Source organism: Prionailurus bengalensis, chromosome D1 (assembly GCF_016509475.1).
Source record: "Prionailurus bengalensis isolate Pbe53 chromosome D1, Fcat_Pben_1.1_paternal_pri, whole genome shotgun sequence".
In the NCBI taxonomy this organism is placed as follows: Eukaryota; Metazoa; Chordata; class Mammalia; order Carnivora; family Felidae; genus Prionailurus; species Prionailurus bengalensis.
Genome location: NC_057346.1, coordinates 15,085,588 through 15,108,188, shown reverse-complemented (window position 1 = coordinate 15,108,188; position 22,601 = coordinate 15,085,588). Strand labels below are relative to the sequence as shown.

Genomic DNA, 22,601 nt, shown 5'->3' with positions numbered 1-22,601 from the left:
CCCCCTTCCTCTTTCCCCCGCAATATCTGCCTGTGGAAATCCCACCCGTTCTTTACAGCGTGAATCAAACCCCACCTCCTCCCACTGAGTCACCCAGAGCCCCCAGAGGTACCCCCCAAATCCCTATTCATTAATGCCACATCAGTTTGTATGGTGCACGTGCATTTTATTTCTCTGTGTAGCCCCAGTGCCTGGAAGAACGTCTGGCATGCAGTGGGCGCTCAATAAATGCAGAATGAAGGACTGACGGACTGCGAAGTCTGCCGCCGCTCTCGCTCTCTCGAGATGGCCCGGCCCGCCCTGCCAGGGTCCTGCAGGGTGGACTCCATCTCGGCAGAGGGCATCCCAGACCCCTCACCAACCCCGGAAGCTGGGCTGCCAGCCATGGGAAGACTACACTTCCCAGCGGTCCCAGGGAAGAGTGAAAACCCTTTGGCTTTGACAGCCGCCGCCACAAGTCTTTCCGCCTCCCCGGGCTGCCTGGGAGCTGAGAGCCGGATTATGGTGGCCTGAGCAGCACACGCAGCTGCGGGCGCCCCCGGAGCCCCCTGAGCCTTGCCCCGCCGCCCACCCAGGGGGAGGACCGAGAAGCCAGCGGCCGCCGACCTGCCATGCCCGCCCCTCCCCGCCTCCCGCCGAGCCTGAGCCGTCCTCTCCCAGACCTCTGCTGAGGCTGGGCGCCGCTGGCCAGATGTAGCCGGCTTCGGATCCGTCTCCTCCTCTCTCCGTCTGCAGATTTCTCCTGCCCGATCCCCCCACACACGGCACCGGGGGGGCCGGCCGAGGGGCCTGCAGGCTCTGGAGCCCCGATGCCTCGCAGCTCACTCTCCTGAGCAGCCACCACCAGCACCCAGAGTTGGGGGCAGGCAACAGAGCCGGACGTGGTCCCAGGGTGAGCCCAGAGGGCCCCAAAGGCCAGGCCCACCATGGCCCAAACACTGCCCTGGCTCTTGCTGTGGATGAGCTCGGGAATGCTGCCTGCCCACTGCACCCAGCCTGGCATCCGGCTGCCCCTGCGAAGCGGGCTAGGGGGGGCCCCCCTGGGGCTGCGGCTGCCCCGGGAGACCGACGAGGAACAAGAGGAGCCGGGCCGGAGGGGCAGCTTTGTGGAGATGGTGGACAACCTGAGGGGCAAGTCCGGTCAGGGCTACTACGTGGAGATGACCGTGGGCAGCCCCCCACAGACGGTAAGGTCTCCAGGCCAGCCCTCCCCTCCTCCCTGCAGGAGCAGAGGGGAGAGAGGGGGGTGCAGCATGCTGGGCCCCGCTAAAATGGGCCGGATGGTGTGGGCAGGAGGGACCTCCCCCCAAATATTCCCTCTGGGATCCTATTGGCAGCAGTCACCCCGAAGTTCCCCTTTCCCACCTCCCTTCCCCTCACAGGCTTCCCCGGGCTCCCTCATCTGACTGTCTTCCCCTCGCCCCCAATCCCACATGCATGCCCCTCAGTAAGGATTTGGGGCAAGAGAAAGACTCGGGGGCGGGGAGGGGGGGCTGGCCCGGGGAAGGGTCCAGGCAATAGGGACGCTGTGAACAGGTGTCAGCCCTGCCAAGCCTGAGTCTCCCCACCCCAGCACTCTGGATCTTGGTCACCCAACCCTCTCCCCTCCTCTGGTGTTCTGGGAACCTGGGGTTCGGACCATGATTCCCAGCACCTTGAGGACCCAGGAACCCTGACACGAGCTGAATAAACCCCTTGCTCCCAAAGTCCGGGCAGCCACAGGGACAGCAAAGCGGGGTTTCCCAGCTCCTCCTGACTGCCACTCCAGCTCAGAAGCCCCAGACAGACTCTGGCTTCCCCAGGCCCTCCCTCCCCTTCCCCCTGTGCTTCCTGCACTCCGGCCCCTCCTCCTCCCCCCAAAGCCATGCGCGCAGCACAGGCCAGAGGGGACTGAACCGAGCCAGGGGAAAGGACAAACCGCAGCCCTGGAGCCAGAGCCCCCTTCTAAGAATGACACTCCTTCCACAAGCTGATAGGCGCGGGAGGAGGGGTGAAGGCAGCCCGGCGGCGGTGGAGAAAACACTGCCAGCTCTGCCCATCCTTCCAGTCCTTCGCGGCACCTCCAAGGTGGCCGGGGGAGGTTGCACCCTCTGTGCCTGCGTGGGTGGGGTGTCGTGGCTGCTGCCCTCTGTGCACATTTGCCTCCTCCGGGGGTGGGCCTGGGCACGGGTGGCGGGATGGCTCTGCATGTGCTGGTGTGTGTCACCTTGAATCCGAGCCTGCACATTTCTGTGAGGCACCCCCCCCCCCCACCACGGATCTGTGGGATCCGTTGTCGGGAGGCCTGTCCTTGGGAGGGTCCGTGAAGGTGGGAGTGTGTTTAGAGGGAACAGCCACACTTCCCTTGAACTTCTCAGACAGCTCTTACACTGGATCTGGGAGAGACACAAACCTCTGCCCCCCAGTTACCTGATGGAAGCAATTCTTCCCAGGTCCCTGCCACCCAGGCCTACCTCCTACCTCCCCAGCTCATCCAAGGCTCTGGTCTCCCCTACGGACCCCTTCTCTTTCCGGTGCATGATAACTTCCCCAGAAACAGTCTCAAATCCGTGTGAGGATAGGCCCCTAGCAGCCTGGGCAGGTACTCTCAGATAGCAGGGGGGGTGTAGAGACCTGCAACCCACTCCCTGATCTGCTACTGATACGCTGTGCAAGCCCTGTTACAGCCTGGGGCATGGACACACGACGGAGGGGGCTTTGGATCCACCAGACAGACCAGGAATTCCAGCTGTACAGCCTGCAGCCTTTCCTTTTCTCAGCTGTGTGTCCTGGGGCAAATTAAGCAACCTCTCTGAGGCTATTGCCTTGTTCTTCAAAACGGGTGAAAGGAGATCCCCTTTGCAAGGGTTAAATGGGACCTTGTAGGGGAAATCACCCTGGACAATGCACGCAGACCCAGGTGACCTCCAGGAAATAGAAGTCACTTTCTGCTAACTTCTCTGGCCACATCTCTCTCTTCTGTGCTATGCAAGGAAGCACAAGAACTTGGGAGCTCTGGGCCACCATATTTTACACACATAGGACTGAGGGACCAGTTACTGTACTTCCCCGGCCCCCTGAGATAGTGTGTACACCCCCCAGTCCAGAAATTGGCAGAGAGTAATTGCCCGACGAATGTCAGTTCCTTCCCCCTCCTTCCTAGAAAGGGAAAGTGGGCCTACAGTTGAACACCGGCCCAAGGAACCATTGCCGGGGAGCCCACAGTTAGAGAGACTCTGGGTTGCCCTATGGCTGTGAACACGAGCCAATGCCAGCCGGTCTGTGCTCTGTGGTGACTTTGATTCCCTCCCCAGCAGTTTCGAGAAGGAGGCCCTTTCCCCTCGCCTGGTGGGGCTGTTGTGAGCAGATGAGAATGTGGTTGGCGGGGTGCTCTGAACAAGCAGAAGTGGGACTTGGGGGGCACTTTCCGTATGCCAGGTGATTAGGTGGGGGGGTTGAGAGCTGATCCTCAGGGAGACAGGGGATAGGTTTTCTGCCCACGAGGAGTATAGAGCGTGAAAGCGTAAGTGCCAGTACGAGGTAATTCAAAGCAGCACTGAGACCTTTGCCACCAGAGCCTATTACAAACATAACTTCTCGGGTCCCGCCCCAGACTTACTGAGTTGGAATTTCAGGGGCCCTGGCTCAAGCTCGAGAAGCACTGATCCGCAGCAGTTCGAAGAGTGAGTGCTTTAGGTGTTCAGGAGGTAAAATCAAGGAAAGCCTCCTGGAGGAGGTGCACTGTGAGCATGGTCGTGAAGGATGGCTAGGAGAGGGGAAGCTGTTCCCGGTGGGGAAATGGTACCTGTCCCACACAACTGTAACTGCACTTAACTTGAATGTCCACTTCTTCCCATCCTTAGCCTGGGTCCCTGAGACCAGAAGAAGCCGCAACGAATGAGAAAATGAGACGTGTGTCTGGGCTCATGCATGTTTGTTCAGGAGGCAGTGAGAAAGCCAGTCTGGTTAATGCTACAGGTTTGGGTAAATAGGATAGAGCCGAATTGCCAAAAGCCTTCAACATGAAGCTGTAAGGTTCAGACTTCAGTCTTCAGACATAGGGGGAAGCTTGAGTTTATTTGTACAGGGGAATGACATAGAAAAAGCAATCTTTTAGGAAGAGACATCTGAATTTTAGGAAGAATAGAACTGAGAGGTACAGGGGCAGGAGGCTCTGTCACAACAGTCTGGGTGTGAGGCACTGTGGCAAGGGCAGCATGTGGCCATGATAAGGTGGAAAGGGAGGAGAAGACCAGGATGCAGGGACATTCCAGGACAGCCGGACAGGACTTGGTGACACTGGCATGAAGGGTGAGGAAGAAGACATCAGGGGTGATTTCAGGATTCTGATCTGGGAGGATACGAGACCATTTGAGGGACCAGGAAGGTGGGCAGGAGGGGCTGGTTTATTCAGTAATGGTGGACAAATGTACACTTGTCTTTATGGTTGTAGTTTATGTAAAGTTTTCAAATATATTCTGTATAGGTTATTTTCTTCTTTACAGTCCTTCCTGCAATATACAAAAATGGTCCTATCACTCACAAGTTCCAGCAAAAGAAATGGGGACTGAAAATTTAAACAATTGGCCAGAAGACAGGCCAGTAAGCTGAGACCCTCTCTCACCTGGATCTTTCTACTCTGCCATGCCACCTGGCCGGGTATCCTGGGGGAAAAGAGAGGGCTTAGCATGACCATTTCTTTTCATTCTGCCGGGACACCCTCTCCTGTCTCCCTCGTTACACTTATAAGAACATATTATGGCGTTTTTGTGTTTGTTTCCCTCTCAGAACATCAAGCTCTTGAGGACAAGGTCTTCTGGGAAAAAAAAATTTTTTTTTGCAATGTCTCATTCTCTTATCTAATATCTATGAGAGTGCCACATTCAGAGCATGCACCTAAAAAACATTGAGTGAGTGAATAAAGTGTAGGACAGACTAATAGAACTCTCGATGGGTGCTTATAAGTGCAGAACAGGAGCCTGTGGAGAAAGAAGCCCATTCATCCTTTTCGCTTAAGTGAAAGGATATCATCTCATTATAATGGGATGAGCATCGGTGTCCAAGCCCAGGATAATACTTGTGAGGATTGAGATCTGGTGGTAGTCAGTGCAGTTTAACAAATGTTTCTTGAGCACCTACTGCGAGCAGAAGAGAAAAATAATGTCGTGGTCTTAGCCCTTGGAGAACTTGCAATCCAGTGTGAGACACAGACATATAAACAGCTAAACAGCATACGAGACTGAACGCATTTGGTACAAAGAGAAGAACAGGGAGGCATAGAAGGTGCAAAGGAAGAAGCGGCTACTACTGACAGGGTGTTGGGAAAGGCTTGCTGGAAAAGGGAGCATTTGAGTATGGCCTAGAAAGATGAGAAAGCTTTGCTATTTGGAGATGGGGTGGCGAGGGGTGGGTGGGGGGACGCTTCATGGAGAGAGGCGATGAGCTGGGCTGAGAAGCTGAAAGTTGTATGGCAGGGGTGCTGTGAGGCTGAGTGGAGGTTGGGTTGTGCTTTGCAGGCAGTCGGGAGTCCTTTTGAGTATATGAGAAGGGGAGTGGTCCGGTGTGGTGTGGGTTCTAGGAAAACAGCTCCAGTGTGGAGCATAGCGGGATAGTCTAGAGCCTGAGGCAAGGCCCTCAGTCAGACACGAGGGCCTGAAAGACGCCGGTGGCAGCAAGGATAGAAAGAAGTCCTCAGAGATCCAGCATTCACGTGTCAGTTCAAGCAGGTGTTCTCTGCTCCTGGGGAGGGAGAGGGAAGAGACGAGATTCCCTTCCCTGTGGCCTCTCTGTGGCATCAGGGAACACAGCAAAAGGAGCAAACTTTAAAGCACAATATAGTTCATCAAAATTCCACGTTTATGATCCTGCTTTAATTGCAAGGGAGAAGTACTAGCATGTCCATTTGGGGGGTGAGGAAACTAAGGCTCAGACAGACGAAGTGGTTTGTCCAAAGAGACTCCGCTAAGGAAAACGGAGCCAAGTTTCAAGTCCAGGTCTTTGGACTCCAAGTCCAAATCCTGGGTTCTTTCCAGTGTTCTCCAGTCTAAGACGTGTGGTTGCCTCCGAGATGCCGGTAGACCATTCTTATTGATGAATGTAGTAACCAGCTGAGCATGGGGATCTGGAAACCGGGTGAGGGGTTATGACCGGACAGGGAGACTCAGGAGTCACCTGCAGAGAGGTGGTCTGGAAGCCAAGTTAGCAAACTTGTTCTTTGAGACAACAGAGGGAAAAGGGGGGAGGGAAACGACTAGGACAAGAATATTGAACGTAGACTGGGGCTCAAGGGAGCAATAGAAATAGAGATCAGAGAAGCAGAAAACTATGAGGGTTCAGGGTCTCAGGAACCAAGAAGGGTCAAATGGTTTTCCACCTCCCCTCCCTAAAATGGTTTTCAAACTGTGATTTGTGAGATTCTATAAAGGGACTCAAGGATGAAGGAGAAGGTTAGGAGAAAGGTAAGAGGTAAAGACTTTGGACCTTTCACCCCTCCCATCACCAAACCCTCTCCCCTTCTCCCTGCTCCTAAATGAGCTTTTCTTGGTTTTATACAGTGGAATTCCAGAACAATCCTTCCCTTCCTCCTTCCTCCATCTTCCTTCCTTCCTTCCTTCCTTCCTTCCTTCCTTCCTTCCAGTACTAACAAGGTTGAAAAACATTGGTCTCAAAGAACCACCATCCAAATTAGACAAGGCAAGATTAGACAAGATCCCACTTCTAAGTTTCCACCCAGTCCCTGAGACCACAACTGGCTTCAGGTTGCATAAGAGGGCTTTGCTAGGATGCTCACTCTCATTTCACACACTTCTCCTCCTCTGCCTCCCCAGGTCAGGAAAGAAAGAGTTTAGCTGCAGGTGGGGGGTAGGGGAAAGACTGTCAGGAACCCTTCTTGGGTGCCTCCAAAAAAGATCTAAGCAGAAAATTCTGGTTGCAAATCCAGGAAGAGAAACATGTCTCGGGGAAGCTCCCCTACCAGACAATTATCTTCTCTGCTGGGAACATGTCTCTTGGGGGCCTGGGCAGTGGAGAATTCTAGGCGGGAGCCAGACCATTTTCCTGGTCCTAGAACTGCCCTGAGCCGCCTCTGGCAGGATGGGCCCAGAGGGCTGGGAAACATTCACTGATGCCCTTCTGCCAAATCCTCAGGTGCTGAAGCCAGTGGTTCCTGAGAGGGCAGAGGTGCTCCCTCTAGGGGAATGGTGAATCAGTAGTCTTAAGGGCTGACATGGGGGAGCTAGGACTCCTTGGTCTTTTTCCCCACAGACTCTGACAAAGCCACGGAGCTCCCTGCCCCTGCCACCCCAGCCTGTCCTCTTTCACCAGGTCTCCTGGACTGTACCAACCTGTGGCTACTCTCTCTACTGCCCGCTGTAACCCCCGTGTCCAGATCGCATTGGCCTCTCGGGGCTGGTGAACCCCACCAATTCTTTCCCAGTGCCTGTGGAGCTCTTGCCAAATAGCTCAAGGCGTGAACCACAGCATCTCCCAATGGCACAAACAAGCCTGTACTGAGCATGACCCAGGTGCCCTGGAGCAAAGTGGGCTTATGCCAGAGATCAGCTGTATTTTCAACTGAGGACAGACCAAGAGAAGATGAAAGCAACTGTCACCTGTGGGCAGGACATGATTAGACGGTAGGAAGGACTTACTGTCTGCCAATGAAAAGCAGATAGCCAATAGCTGCTGTGATCCCTCCCAGACCAGCGGGTTTCCAGGTGGGTTCTGTGGATGCTGGAGGTGTTCAAGAGCTGCCTCAAGAGCCACCACAGGAGGTGAGAGGGACAAAGGAAGTAAACCTCTCCCTCCCAAAGAACAATTCTTATTTTTTTCTATTTGGTATATTGAGATCCTGCATAAAGTTGGAAAAGAGTTCTGCTGCTTAAAAAAAAAAAAAGTTTGAAAAACCATTGTCTTAGATCTGTTCTTTAAGAACAGACATGTACATTTTTTGACCGTTCACATCCATCATCTCGCTGAATAGGAAGCCTTGATAAATATTAGTTGAGTTGGGTTTGACCCTGGGGGAAATGGAACATCCTGTCTAAAGGGAGAAAGGTGCACTAGATAAGGTTTGGGGTGACCCAGCCACCTTTGGATTCCTTTAAAACAAAAAACAAAAAACAAAAAAAACAGCCCAAGGTAGGGTAAGTGGTACCAGGCAGGCTGCTTGCTCCCAGGTATCGATTATCAGCTTTAGCCTGGAGAGAGAAATGGAAAGCAAGGGTATGTCTAGGGAAAGAATTTCCAGTGGATCAGCTGATTTGGTCAAGGCGGAGGGAACCTGGACAGGATCCAATCGCTGGACTCGGTTGGGGGCAGGAACTGTGCGCTCTGTTGGCCCTCGGCCACTGCCAGCTGCTGACGTTAGGCTCCTCTTGTCCTTCCTTGCCCCCTTTTCTCAGCCTTGGGCATGCTCAGGTCTGGGAATGTCCCCTCAGGAAAGCAGACGAAGCTGACTCAAAGGTCTAGGACCGAGTCCTGAAGTCACTACCATTGCTCTAAGAACCTGGGTAGATAATCTAGTCAATTTCATGGATATAGTGGGCATCCACTGTCACTGTCACCATACATGGTATACCAGGCTGAAATCACCCCTGCAAGGACCCCGGGCTGAGAATTAATAGCAAGAGTCTGTAGGGTCACAGAGAACTACAGGAAATGAGGCAATTACTGTCATTGTGGAAAAAAGTCATTATGGAGCACCTGCTGAGCGCTAGGGAAGAATATGATAATAAGGATACAGAAGTGCTCCCCACCCTTGTGCAGAGCTCATAGTGTGGGAGGCAGACAAGAGATAAGATGAGTGATATACAAGTAAGCACCGGTGTTACTGAGGACCTGCAAGAGAAGGAGCCTTACCTTGGCTGAGGGCATCATGGCAAGACCTTTGGGAGAAAGGATATTTACACTGTGCCTTGAAAGACAGAAGTTAGACAAAACGTGGAGAGAATGTTCTAGGCCTAGGAAACAGGATATGCGAAAGTGCAGAGGTCATCATGCATCTGAGATCATGATGCGTTTGAGAAGCATGGGGGGGGGGGCAGGGGGCAAGAAATGTTCATCGGGGTTGACCTATGGTTGGTGAGATGCCCCCGAGGACGGGGTTTTCGGGATTTAATTCAGATAGTGGATCTGTTATCTGATGCGGTGTAACAAACTACTCCAAAACATGGTGGCTGAAAACAAGAGCCATTTTGTTTTTCAGGATTCCGTGGGTTCGCTAGTGGCTCTTCTCCAGGTTTTACCTGGACTCACTCACGTGGCTGCGTTCAGCAGGTGGGTCAGCGGGGGGCCGGACAAAGCTGGGCCTGCTGGACCTCCCTCTCCATGAAGTCTTTCATCTTCAAGGAGACAAGACGGAGCTTCTCCACATACAATATCAGGGAGGCATTCCAAGAGGCCGGTGCACATTCCCCAGTGCACAGGCCCTTATCGAGCCTCTGCTTTCCCCCCTTACTGACGCTCCACTGGTTACAGCAATCCCATGGCCAAGCCTCGAGCCGATGTCAGAGGGGATCACACAAAGACATGGGTACAGGAAAGCGTGATTGATCAGTGTAGCAATGTACCATCTACTTCCTCTCCAAATGAAAGACGGGAAGGTCAAGAAATGAAACACCAGAGTTGGTCAGAACCAATGGGTTCTTGTCTAGCTTTGTGGCCTATTGTGTTAGATGGGTCAAATTGCCCACTCACTCCAGGTGCCCGTTTCCTTCTCTGTAAAATGGGAGAAAGCCTTCCAATCCCAGCTTTTGCTAAAAGGCTTATTAGACAAGAGTAGAGGCCCACACACAAGGAGAGAGACTTCCTCTTTGATAGGAGGAATTCGAGTTAAAGCCCCCTCCTAGGGCCCTGGGATAGACTACCAGACCAGGTTGTAGATCTTAGTAACCAGAGACCTTTCAGAGTTGGCCTTTCAGAATCTCTCTAGGCTGATGGACAGATGACCCCCGAAGGCTCTTTTCATCCAGAAGAATCTAAGATATCCCTGTCTGCTGAGGGCTGGGGCCAAGACAGGTGAGATTTGGAGAACAAAGAACTCACCGGCTTTACCCAGAACTCACCAACCCACCGGCTCCATATCTATCTCATCACCCAAGATCTTTTGCTGAAAACTCCTCTTGGGGAGCCTGGCCTGCAGAGTGAAATGGGCAGGTGTGCCTCTCCCTGTGGGGCTTGTTAGCACTTCCAAGAAGCTGCCTTCCCTCAGAGGCCCCTGTGATGGGGTGGGGGAGCATTTGTTTGTTAAGTGATTGGCATTGACCTAGCCCTGACCCCAGGCTGTGATCTCCTGGGAATCTAAAACATAATAGCTACAGAGACTCCTGGTTCAGCCTGCCCCAAGGGTTGGGGAAGAAGATGGCTCCAGGACCCCAGGCTACTACCACTTGCGTCCCAAGTCAAACCTGGGGGCCGGTGAGAGGAAGACGGGTCTGAGCTCGAGCTACACCTACAAACCCCCACAGCTGGGGAGCCACTGAGGGCTCTCTCCTTCATCCAAAAAACAGGTTAGAGTAGCTCTTTCCCCTTTTCTTTCCTTTAACGTTAATTCAAGAACTACTTATTGCCAGGTACCGTGAAACCCATTAGGGACACGATGGGGATTTTTTGAAAAATTAGATACAAGGGAGGTGAGATTCAATGTGACGTGACAGAGTGACACGTTCTAGGGAGGCATTTTAATAAGAGACAACGACCTGGTGTTTCCCCGCGAGGAGGTAGTCCCTTCTGAGCTCGGACTGCGGGATGACAGATGACTAGACAGACTTGCCAGCGAGAAGGAAGATGTCTGGGCACAGTGAAGGACCTTCGCGTCTGTCTTCGAGGGGAGGACCATGGCTGGTTTGAGGACCTCCAATGAGCTAGCGGGCCAGGGGCTGGGAAGTACAGGACAAACGAGGCTGGCTGTGCAGGCAGGGCCGGACAAGGAAGGGCCCTGCAGGAAATGTGAAAGCTTACATTTTTTATTTTCATAGCAGAGGGAATCGATTGACATGGGAGGGCAACATAGTCAAATCTGCACTTGGAAAAGACCACCCTAGCCATAGTGCAGAGACAGGTTGGAGGGGTCCAGGGCGAATGTGCCAAAACCAGTTGAGAAGCTATTGTGATATTCCAGAATGAGGTGATGAAAGCTTGGCCCAAGGGTGGCAAGGGAGGTGGCGAGAAATGAGTAAATTCCAGAGACTTTTGAGAAGGTTAATTGGACAGGACTCGATGCATCGGATGGAGATGTGAAGAAGAGGAAGGTGTTAGGATGTCCCCCCCCAGTTGCTGACTTAGAGAGAGAACAGATGGATGGTGACGCCATCCACTGACACGGGGAAGGCTGAGGAGAGACAAACGGGTGGGACCGTGGAAGGTCAGTTTTAGACATCCTGAACTTGAGGTGACTTTGAGGACGTTGCTTATGTGCTTCTGGAGCTCAAAGGGGAGGAAAGGGCTTCGGGCTATCAGCTCGGGGGCAGAGGTGATGCTTGGAGCTGTGGCCACAGGGGAGATGGCAGAGGGAGGGTAGGGCCCGAGAGGAAGAGGGCCGGAGCCCGAGCCTTGAGAAGTGAGCCTGCCGAGCGGACCAGAGGAGATCTGGTCAGAGATGGGGAGGACAGTCACGGGACGGGGTGGCAGGGAAGAGTGTGTCTAGGAGGGAGAAGCAAGTCCTCACAGTCAGATGGGAACGGATGTGAAACGCGTCTTTTGTATTTGAAACCTTTGCCGGCTGTAGTAAGGGCTGTTCTGTAGTGGAGGGAGGGGCAGAGGAGGACCCGTTTTAGGATGGGTTGAGGAACGAGTGGGAGGTGAAGAAAGAAGACAGCTTGGCTGCAAACTTGGGTTGTGAGGGAGGGGATGGTGGCTGGAGGTGGATGTGAGATTGAGGAAGGTTTTTTTTTTTTTTTAATGGAGAGACTCCAGCAGTTGTAAATGCCAATGGGAAGAACTCACACTGGGGCTGGGGTGGTTGTACGAGGGCGGACGTACCTGAGGGAGAGGCAGGGAGCCGGGCAGGGGCAGCCGAGGGGAAGGACAGGTGGGCGCAGCGGCGGGCAGGTGGCGGTGGCTGGCTGTGGGGGCCAGCGAGGTCTCATCTGCCGGCCTCGGCCTCTGTTCCGGGGCAGTAAGAGGCGAGGCCTCGCTCTGGAGGTGTGACCGCTGGAAACCCCTTCGCTCCAACCGCCTCTTCCAGGCTGCCCTTGCCTGCCCTGTTGCATCCCGGGGGGGTGGCTTTGCTGCCTGAAGCGCCTGCCCCATGAGAGCCCTCCACAGGGAGCAGGAAAGAGAGAGAGCCTGCTCTGGGGCTCGAGTGAGAAATGTTGGGAGGGCGGGACCAAGAACCGCTTCTCTCAGAAGCCAGGAGCACTTGGCAAAGAGCAGATAGTTGGGACGTTTGCTCAGGAGGGAATCTCGGCCATTTATGCTGGTTTCCCATTTTTTGTGGCGGATGGAGAGCAGGTGGCGGACGGGGCTGTGGTGGCCCGAATTCCTAGTGTGGGAGTGGGTGGGGGTCATCGGGCTCTGGGCTTGACCCCCTTTGAGGTGGAAGGGAGGGGCCTTCCTCAGATGGGGAGATAAGGCTGGGCCCAGAAGGACAAGAGTGCCTGGGCCTCCTGGTTAGGGAGGGAGAGGTTCTCGGGAGGGGAGAGTAGAGGGGGAGGCCCGGACCAGCTGGGACCTCAGGAAGAAAAGCCCAGGGGGCCGTTTTCCTAGAGCCAGCCAGGCACACGTTCCAGGGAGCCCTGTCTTGCACAGCTATGGGGACCCTTCTTTGGGGCCCAGTGATAATAGGGATCCCTAAGAATGAGGCCAACCCTAGTGCCTGGGAGCAGAGTCCTGGCGGGTGGGGGAGGGGCTCCAGGGAGTAGGTGGGAGAAGCCTTTTTAATCATTAACCTGGTTGACTGAAATCGGAACTGCTGTGCCTCCAGCTCTATTGATTCTGAAAGCACAGCATCTGGAGGCCGCGGCGGCTGCCCAGAGACCCTGGAGAGGGCCGGGGGAGGGGTGGGGAGGAAGGGCAGGGGTGGGAAATGGGAACCAGGGGGGAGAAGGGGCTGGGAAGGAGGGCGGAGGCAGGGTCAGAGGGCGTTGGGAGGGGGGGGACAGACAGCCCTAGAGAAGGGTCTTTGGGGACACGGGGAGGCCAGGAGGCCTAAGCAGGTGCTGGCGACCACTGAGAGCAGGAAGGAGCCAGAGGATCTGGCAGAGGAGGAAACTGAAGCCTAGAGGAGCACGGGGACTTGCCCAAGGTGACAAGGTCAGAGCCTGCACCACAACTGAGGTCAGCTGATTTCACTGCACTGAGGAGAGAGGACACGGGAATGACAGAGCCCTGAGGTCAGGGGAGAAGAGGAGATGGGCATGAAAAGTCAGCAAAAGAGGGTCAGTTCTTGGGGAACCGTGCTTCTGAGGACAGAGGCGTGGCCTCTCTTTGCCTGTGAGGATACAGTTAAGATATTCAAGATGTGGCTCTGGACTGACTGAGGGACGGATCAGGCCGCCAAAGGAGAAAGGGGGGTTGAGAAAAGTAGAAACACTAGAAGGAGCTGCACACCAAGAAGACACCTGTCTGTATTCATTTAGCCAAAACCCAGGGCCCTGACAAGATGGGTTTTTACCGGGACGTCGGCGTGGGCTCCTGGCTCCCTACTATTTCTGATAGCAGGACTCCTAGGCCTGTGTCACCTCGGAGACAGGAGGGGAGCCCTTCTTGGGGAGCCACATTCTGGCAGGCAGGGTCAGAAACATGTGGGCACCAACACGCCGTCCTGGTCCCCGCAGCTTCCCTCGCCCGTGCCAGCTCCTAGAATAGCATTTCTGGGCTGCACGGGGATGTGAGCCCAGCCGGCCTGCTGGGTGATCTGCTCCCTAGGAGGACTGGAAAAGGAGGGAAGGGGCAAGCTCTGCAGACACGACCAGATAGGAACACGAAGTGGGTAAGGGCAGTCTGACGGTAGAGACCAAGAGGAATGAAAACCCCAGAGATAACGTGGCTCTGGCAACACAGAAAATGTTAGGATGCCGCGGAGGAGGCAGGAGCAGACACGAGGCCACGCCGAGAATGGCACAGGAGGCCATATTCCGTCTGTGGTCATGGTGGTAGCAGGGGCCAGGCTGTTCTGTCCCCCATGGTAGAAGTTTCACCGGGACCTGCCAAAGGGAGAGTCTATTGCCGGTGGGGTGAAGGACAAAGGAGGTGGCGAGCCCAGAGCCTCGTGTGGATGACATCTTTCTCTCCCCTTTCTCTGACAGCTCAACATCCTGGTGGACACGGGCAGCAGTAACTTTGCAGTGGGGGCTTCCCCCCACCCTTTCCTGCACCGCTACTACCAGAGGCAGCTGTGAGTCCTGGGGAGAGCTAGAGAGAACCCTTCCCAACGATCCAGGGCCCAGAAGGGTCAGGGGAGGGCTTTGGGGAGAAAGATGAGCTCCTCGGAACCTTTCCAAGAGAGAGGAGTGGAGAGGGGGGATGTGAGGGGGTTTACTCTGGGAAAAGGGAGGTCGAGGGACCACCAAGAAGTGCTTCAGTACAGAGACAAAGGCAGCCTCCTTGGGGAGGGAAGCAGGAAGCAGAGGAGCCCCCCAGTTCCCAACCCAAGAGTCTTCTCTCTGCCTGAATTGGGAGACGTGGAGACGTCATCCCAGCCTGCCCAACCCCGGTCCCTTCAGTGGCTCTCAGGTTTCTGGCAACACCGACTCACTCAGTCCAGGCTGAGCAGGCTGCAGTGACAGCTCCCTTCACTGTGCTCCCCCCCCCCCCGGGGGGCTACTCCTGGTGGTACTGCACGGTTCAAGGGAGGGAAGGAAGAACCTTCCATAAGCCCCACGGCCCAAACCCATATCAGGGACTGAAAGCCATGTCTCCCTGCACCGTCCAGAGTTCCAGCAGCTGGACGTAGCTAGCTGGTGGCAGGGAGGGTCGATGTGGGTTTCTAAGGTGAGAGGCAGAGAAGGATGACGTGGGAGCCTCCTTAGCACAAAAGCAAGAAGCGGCGAGAGGCCGTCTAATGTCTGAGGCATCTCTGTGTGTGTAAATCTGTAAGCAGAGCCTTTAATCCTATTCTCGGACTTCTAGGCAGATGCCAAAGCCACCTTCGGCATCTTCTGCCTTCTTAGGCTCCTTCACCTTTAACCTCCCTGTCTGAAGACAGCAGTCAGTGACGGGGCGTGGTCAGGATCCACAAAAGGGAATTCATTCCCGCTCCTTTTCCCAGTCCCATCACTGCCCTCCAGCACGTACACAAGGCTGGGGTAGTGGCGTGATGAAACACAGGGGGAGGTGTCACGTGCTCATGAACACGTTCCACACAAGTGGTGTGTAATACTCACTTACCTGCTCTGCTGAGGGCTGTGCCGATTCTCTCTTTGGAAGAACTTGCCGGAGAGGTTCCGCATTCACCCCGCCTGGCACGTTCTCTACCACTCAGATGGTACCACCGGGTCCCAAGGCCGCAAGAGTCAAAGGCTCCTTTTCTCTGGGAGCTTGATGGAGCTGGGGGCTGGGGGAAGAGATGCCCACTAGCTGTCCCTCAGCAGCACCGGGCACAATGCACAAAGCCTAGGCTTGTTCCCCACAGGGCCTGAGCTCAAGATCTAGGGGTATGAGCTATGGAGACAGGAGGGTGAGCCCCAGTAATAGCTCCCGTCATCTGTTTGCAAGGTTACTTTCCATTCTGATCTGGGTGATTGATCTGGGATGGTCTGCTGAGCAGTCTGAAAGTACCTTATGTACGATGCCTCGGACGTAAGGGGAGGCATCTGGGAGTAGGGGAGAGGCTGGATCCCTATGCCACTTGTTGTGGTCATGCCTCCACAGATCTCTGCCTCCTTTCCACAGGTCCAGCACGTACCGGGACCTCCGGAAGGGTGTGTATGTGCCCTACACCCAGGGCAAGTGGGAGGGAGAGCTGGGCACCGACCTGGTGAGCATCCCCCACGGCCCCAACGTCACTGTGCGTGCCAACATCGCTGCCATCACTGAATCAGACAAGTTCTTCATCAATGGCTCCAACTGGGAGGGCATCCTGGGGCTGGCCTATGCTGAAATTGCCAGGGTGAGAGGAACAAAGCCTACCCCTGGGCACTGTGTCTGTGTGTCACTCCCTGCATGCCACAGAGGGACGGGTTTGGAGAGAAGAGGAAAGGACGGAGGGAGGGAAACAAATCAGCTGGAAGGATTAGTTAACACAGGGACGGGGTGACCACCTGAATCTTGTCCCTGTAGAGGGCAGAACTATAGCGAGGGATACTGTGACAGGTCCAAGAGTAGGCTCTGGTTTCTACCGACTCCCAGGATCTTAGGAATAAGACAGCCCCTCCCCCCCCCGCCCCATAAATCTGAAACGGGTTAAGCACGTGGGGATCAAAGATTCTGTAGATCTTTCCTGTTTGTACTGCCAGTGTCTCTGGCTAACCCTCTCTCTGCTAAATCTCAGTACTTCAAGACAGTCTTTCCCAAGGAACATCCCCCAAGTTTTTGCTTTGGCCTTCCAGTTTAGGAAGCTGGCCTCTTTCCATTAGGGCCTCTGTGTGAGGATTCACTCCTTGTCTCCACAGCCCGATGACTCCCTGGAGCCGTTCTTTGACTCCCTGGTAAAGCAGACCCACGTTCCCAACCTCTTCTCCCTGCAGCTCTGTGGTGCCGGCTTTCCCCTCAACCAGTCAGAAGTGCTGGCCTCAGTTGGAGGGAGCATGGTGAGTAGATCCTCGGAGAGGGGCGGTCTGGCACTGGGCAGAGGGGTGGGCACCGCCTGCCTCCCCTCCCTCTAAGGCTCCACCACACTCTTGGGCTCCACTACTCAGAACCAAGAGAAACCTCTTTGTATTCCCCACCTCCGTTTTTCTTTTTCCATCCTTTTCTTCCTTGCGTTAGTCCAGAAATGATTCCAGGTGCCTATGGTAAACTTGGAAAGGATGAGATGGTTAGGGAACTTGAAAGGAAATGAAAACGAGACCTCTCAAATTAAGTTTATTTAGTCTGATGATCAGAAGGCAGAGATGTGAGGAGTCTAAAAGTCTATTTATTAATTAGGACAACTGGTGAATGGTTCTCCATCTCCAACAAGCAGAGAAAATAAAACTTGTAAGAGAAGCAAATAATCATTCGTTTAACATTTATTGTGCCAGTTGAGGTTTAAATAACTTTATATTGAGGGCTGCGAGATTCTGAAACAAATAATTTAAAGTCCTGTAACGTCTTCCCCTGACACATTCTTAACACGTTTAAGAAACTACAAATCACTTTGGGACATGAATTGATGAGAAGCAGGAAGGTGAGAAAGGTGGCCTGTAAAGGGCCTTGCCACCCCCACCCCCAGCCCCCGCCCAGGGAATCTCTGCTCCCGTTGCTTTGTCTCTGGGTAACTCCCTGTCCCTCTGTGCCGGGACACGAGTACCTGCCTCCTTGTCTCCCTAGATCATTGGGGGTATCGACCACTCCCTGTACACGGGCAGCCTCTGGTACACACCCATCCGGCGGGAGTGGTACTACGAGGTGATCATTGTGCGGGTGGAGATCAACGGGCAGGATCTGAAGATGGACTGCAAGGAGGTAACGACACCAGGGGGACCAGGGAGAGGTAAGGGGGAGGCAACATAGCATGAGGTCAGACCCTGAGTTATGAGGTTGGGAGGACGGAGCAGGGGTACAGGGGACCTGCAGAAAGGGTTGGGGGCTGAGCCTAGAACCGTCGCGAGCTTAATGGTAACACGACAGGACCTGAAGTTTGGGGCTGGGGACTGGCAGGGCACTTTCACAGGGACCATGTGGATTATGGTCTAAGAAGGGAAAGAGCATGTCTGGACTCTAGTCACCGCCTTGCTTGATGGCCTTGGGCAAGTTGTTGGTGAGGCAGCTTCATATGATGTAAGTGGAAGAGTCCAGCTTTGGAGTTGGAAAAACCTGGGTTTCTAGCTTTGCCTTTTACGAGCCATGTGCCCTCAGGCAAGTTACTATTTTGCGTTTCAGTCCCCTCATCTGCAAAACAGAGGGAAAAACAGCTTTGCAACGACTGGTGAAGACAGAGAAAAATGGATAAATTGTTTCTCCCAGGGCCTGGCACATAGCAGTACTCAGTAAATAGCAGCTAAACCATTTGGGTCTTCCTTATCTAGATCCTTAATGATGTTAAATTAGAACAGATATAAAAGTACTACCAAAAGTTAAAAGCACTATACAAGGTATTTTTATTTTCAAGATCTGGAGAACGTCTGCCCCACCCAAGACAACAAGAGTTAGTATTTACTGGATACTTCCTACGTGCCGGGCACAATTCTAAGCGCTTCAAATGTATTAATTTAATCCTTAAAACAACTCCTTGAGGTAGGTACTATTATTATCCTCATTTTAAAGATGAGGAAACTGAGGCACAGAGGCTAAACAACTCGCCTACGGATCTACTCCTAAGAAGTACGAAGCCAGGCTGTCCCCCCAGCAGTCAGATTCACCCTTCCGATTCTGTCCAGGGCCTGGCAACAAGAAAGGCTTTTGACTCTTCCAACCCTCTCTCCCCGTCCTAGTACAACTACGACAAGAGCATCGTGGACAGTGGCACCACCAACCTTCGTTTGCCCAAGAAGGTGTTTGAAGCCGCCGTTAAATCCATCAAGGCAGCCTCCTCGGTCAGTGGGACTAAGGGCAGGGGTACGAGAGATGACGTGGTGTCACAGGAAGTCCGTGGAGGTCACAGGTCTCAACAAGAGCCAAGTCGTCTACCTTTAGATCCTTGTACTTAAATGCCTTCAAAGCGACTCTCTTTCCTGGGTCTCGGTTGGCTCATCACACGGTCCCCCTGGTGCAAAGCGTTGGCTTCGCCCTCCCTCCGTCTTCCCCTGATTCTTGGGTTTCAGCGTGCCTTCCCCCAGCTCGGGTATTCCACAGAAAAGCAAATCTAGGGCCCGGGAAGTGTCACGTGAAAGCGGGAGAAGCGAGGTGCTGGAAGAAGGCAGTTTCCCCATCACTATCCCTTTCTCGCCCACATAGACGGAGAAGTTTCCGGACGGGTTTTGGCTGGGGGAGCAGCTGGTGTGCTGGCAAGCAGGCACCACCCCTTGGAACATTTTCCCAGTCATCTCCCTCTACCTAATGGGTGAGGTCACCAATCAGTCCTTCCGCATCACCATCCTTCCACAGGTATGTCCCCCAGCCCAGGAAGTGGTCACGGTACAGCCGGGGAGACAGGGACCAGGCATGGCCTCTCGCAAGTGGAAGAACAAGTAGAGGAGCGTCCCATGGAAGAGGGCTCTTGCAGAAACGGAGCACGCAGAGCTCAGGGATGGCAGAGGGAGGAGCAGCCTGAGGGCACAGATACCCGGAAGGCAGAGGCTGGGAGAGGGCTGGAGTGAGGAAGACAGCCTCTCCCTCTTTGCTTGCTTGTCCCCAGCAATACCTGCGGCCAGTGGAAGACGTGGCCACGTCCCAAGATGACTGCTACAAGTTCGCCATCTCACAGTCCTCCACGGGCACGGTTATGGGAGCTGTGATCATGGAGGGCTTCTACGTGGTCTTCGATCGGGCCCGGAAACGAATTGGCTTTGCTGTCAGTGCTTGTCACGGTAAGAGCCAGGCAGGAGGGTGGGGTCAGTCTGTCCGTGTTCTCGCTGTCCAGCAGTTAGGATACCTGGGCCCCTGTCAGCCTGGGAGGTAGTAACAGTTGCCTCAAGGCAGAGCCAACACGTTGGGCAAAAGCTAGCGTGCTTGTGCTTTTTCTGTGCTGCCCGGCACGGTGAGCCCTGCATGGGTCGGTGACCTCTGCTGCAGACCGCAACAGCAAGGGCTGCCTCGGGCCCTTGGGAAGCTCTCGCTCCAAGGGCAGCAGGCTGAGCCTACAGTGACCTGGTCAGCTGCTACATGATGAGCTTGAATGCCGGCTACTTGAGGATCGGTGGCCAGGTCTTTCAAGTGGGTATCGGCCGAAGAGGTGAGTCTACCAGGTATACGTGGGGCTGGCCTTTTGGTCAACTCGCAAGACTGACTTTTAGGTGCCATTCCTACCGCATGCTTATACAGGAAAGGGCTGTTGCTCCCACTGGCCTGGGGGGAGGAGAGGCGTGCCTCTCCCTAGCAAGGGCTTTCGGTCTTGCCCCTAAATACCTCCAGGCAAGGAGATGCTAGAGCCTTCTCGGGGGCTAATTTCAAGGCCTATCGGGAAGTTCTTTTTGTTGCATAAGCTAAACCGCTCTGTGACGACGAGAGCCGCCCACTGACGTGTGCCCTTTCTCCAGTGCATGATGAGTTCAGGACAGCAGCAGTGGAAGGCCCTTTCGTCACCCCAGACATGGAAGACTGTGGCTACAACATCCCACAGACAGATGAATCAACCCTCATGACCATAGCCTACGTCATGGCTGCCATCTGCGCCCTCTTCATGCTGCCACTGTGCCTCATGGTGTGCCAGTGGCGCTGCCTCCGCTGCCTGCGCCATCAACATGACGACTTTGCGGACGACATCTCCCTGTTGAAGTGAGGAGGCCCACGGGCGGAAGACAAGAGATTCCCCTGGACCACATCTGGCGGTTCACTTTGGTCACAAGCAGGAGACGCAGATGGCACCGGTGGCCAGAACACCTCAAGACCCTCCCCTGCCCACCAAATGCCTCTGCCTTGACAGAGAAGGAGGGAAAGCTGGCAAGGTGGGTTACAGGGATTGCACCTGCAGGAAACAGGAGAGGGAAGAAAGCAGTACTCTGGCGGCGGGATTATTCTCGGTCACCTCGAGCCCGAGTTGGGAAATTCTGCTGCTTGACACTTCAGCCTTGAACCTCTGCCCACCATTCCTCTGGATTCTCCAACCCAAAGTATTCTTCTCTTCTTAGTTCCAGAAGTAGTGGCATCACAGCCGAGTCGCCCCAGTGTGTGTCTGTCTGCGGTGCCCTGGCAGAGAAAGGGCCACTCTTGCTTCCCTGCTGGCCAAAGTCAGTAGGAACGGATGCACAGTCTGCTATTTGCTTTAGTGATAGGGACTGTATAAACGAGCCTCACATTGGTACAAAGATTGCCTCTTGAATTAAACAAAAATGTAATTAGACTGAGTATTTGTACAAACGGGGGCGGGTGGAAGAGGAGACGAGGGGAGCGCAAAAGACAGGGAACAGCTGGGATCAGAGCTAGAAAAGGCAGAACGACGGCCGCTCGCCAGTCCCAGCTTCAGACTGCATCTCCAAGACAGAAGGCCATCTTGCAAGATGGGCGTTGCTACCCAACGTTTTCTTTTCTGTGGTTGTAGCCTGACCAGAAGCGAGTTGGGAAGAAGGGCTCACCTAGCCGAAAAGCTCTTTTTAACGTTCTGAAATGAAAAGTGCCCACTGCGAAGTCCCATCTAACAAATGAATTTCTACCTTATTCATTCCACTCGTCTCTACCTGAACCCTCTACTCCACATGCGACGGGTACCACTCACCTTTCCCAGCCCCCCTCAGCCCCAGGTGCCCTACAAGACAGCAATTGGAACACAGCAAACATAGCAGGGCCGGGCTTCGTCTTCCCCCTCCACGTTCGCTCCCTCCCCAGACCGCTACCCCTCTGGAGCTCTGCAACTGAGGTGCCGAGAGGGATGGGCAGGAGACCTCTCTTCACCCTTGAAAGCAGAACCCTCGAGATTCATTCAACAGGTACAGGGTGGACGCCCTACGCCTCTGCCTGGACTTCTTCCGTTCAGCTGTAAAGTAGTAGTAAGAGCTCCACGTGATACAGAGCAGTTTCGTTGCCTTGTCTCCCTCTCTGGTGTCCCCTCCGTGAACCTGGCTGAGGCGGCCGACAGTGGCACTGGCATTATATACCTGGTGTCACAAACACAGGGCTGTCTGGCTCTAGCATTACTGCCTTCAGTAACAAGGCTGCTGGGGAAAGGCTGGCAGCCTCAAGGCTTCCTCACTTCCTTCACCCCCCGAGCCGCTCCCGGAGGCCATCCTCCGCCCCTATCCTCCTCTCTACGCCCCCACTCCTAGTAATAGCACTTGGGGACCCAGGCTGGTTCTTGGGCTAGGTAGTGGGGACCGAGTTCATTTCCTCCCTATCAGTTCTAACACAGTCGACTATGATACCAGTGTTAATGGGAAGACCTGAATCCCCCTGGTTCACCCACTGGGTCCTATTGCTGTCTTGTCGACACACTGCTTCCAGGTGTGGGACCCGCCGAGTGTGGAATTACCTGATGAGGGAAAGGGAAACACAAGGAGGGCCTCTGGAGATCCTGGCCTCGGCCAGCTGCCCACAAGCCATAAACCAATAAAACAAGAGTACTGAATCACAGTTCTTTATCTGGGTTCTCTTCATTCCCCTTGCACCTGGTGCTGCTTTGGCTGACTGGGAACACCCCCTCACCACAAAGACGGTCAGGAAGACTGGAGACTGTCCGTTTCCAGCTCGGAACTTACTGTGTAAATAAACTTCCAGAACTGCTACCGTGTAATGAAAATGCCACATTCTGTTTTGTAATTTCTTCCCATGTTGGGGAAAACTGGCCTTTTCCCAGCTCTTTCCAGGGCATAAAACTCAACCCCTTCATTACGAGGTCCCAATGTCCTATTTTTTTTAACTTGTACTTACTTTTCTTTTTATAGCTACTTCCGTTCTACCCTGAAACTATTAACTCTAAATGTGGGAAAAAAAAAAATCTTGACAACAGCTTC

The 22,601-nt window shown here is 54.1% G+C and overlaps 1 protein-coding gene across 1 annotated transcript; it reads left to right on the top strand.

Annotated features, from left to right (window-relative positions):
• Positions 1-406: 406 nt before the first annotated feature.
• On the top strand, positions 407-22,371 carry BACE1 (beta-secretase 1). Its single transcript, XM_043579430.1, has 9 exons — positions 407-1,187; positions 14,226-14,314; positions 15,811-16,027; positions 16,530-16,667; positions 17,389-17,523; positions 18,492-18,593; positions 18,955-19,104; positions 19,355-19,526; positions 20,196-22,371. The coding sequence occupies exons 1-9, from the start codon at positions 927-929 to the stop codon at positions 20,435-20,437; spliced, it is 1,506 nt and encodes a 501-aa protein (XP_043435365.1). The 5' UTR covers positions 407-926; the 3' UTR covers positions 20,438-22,371.
• Positions 22,372-22,601: the final 230 nt, after the last annotated feature.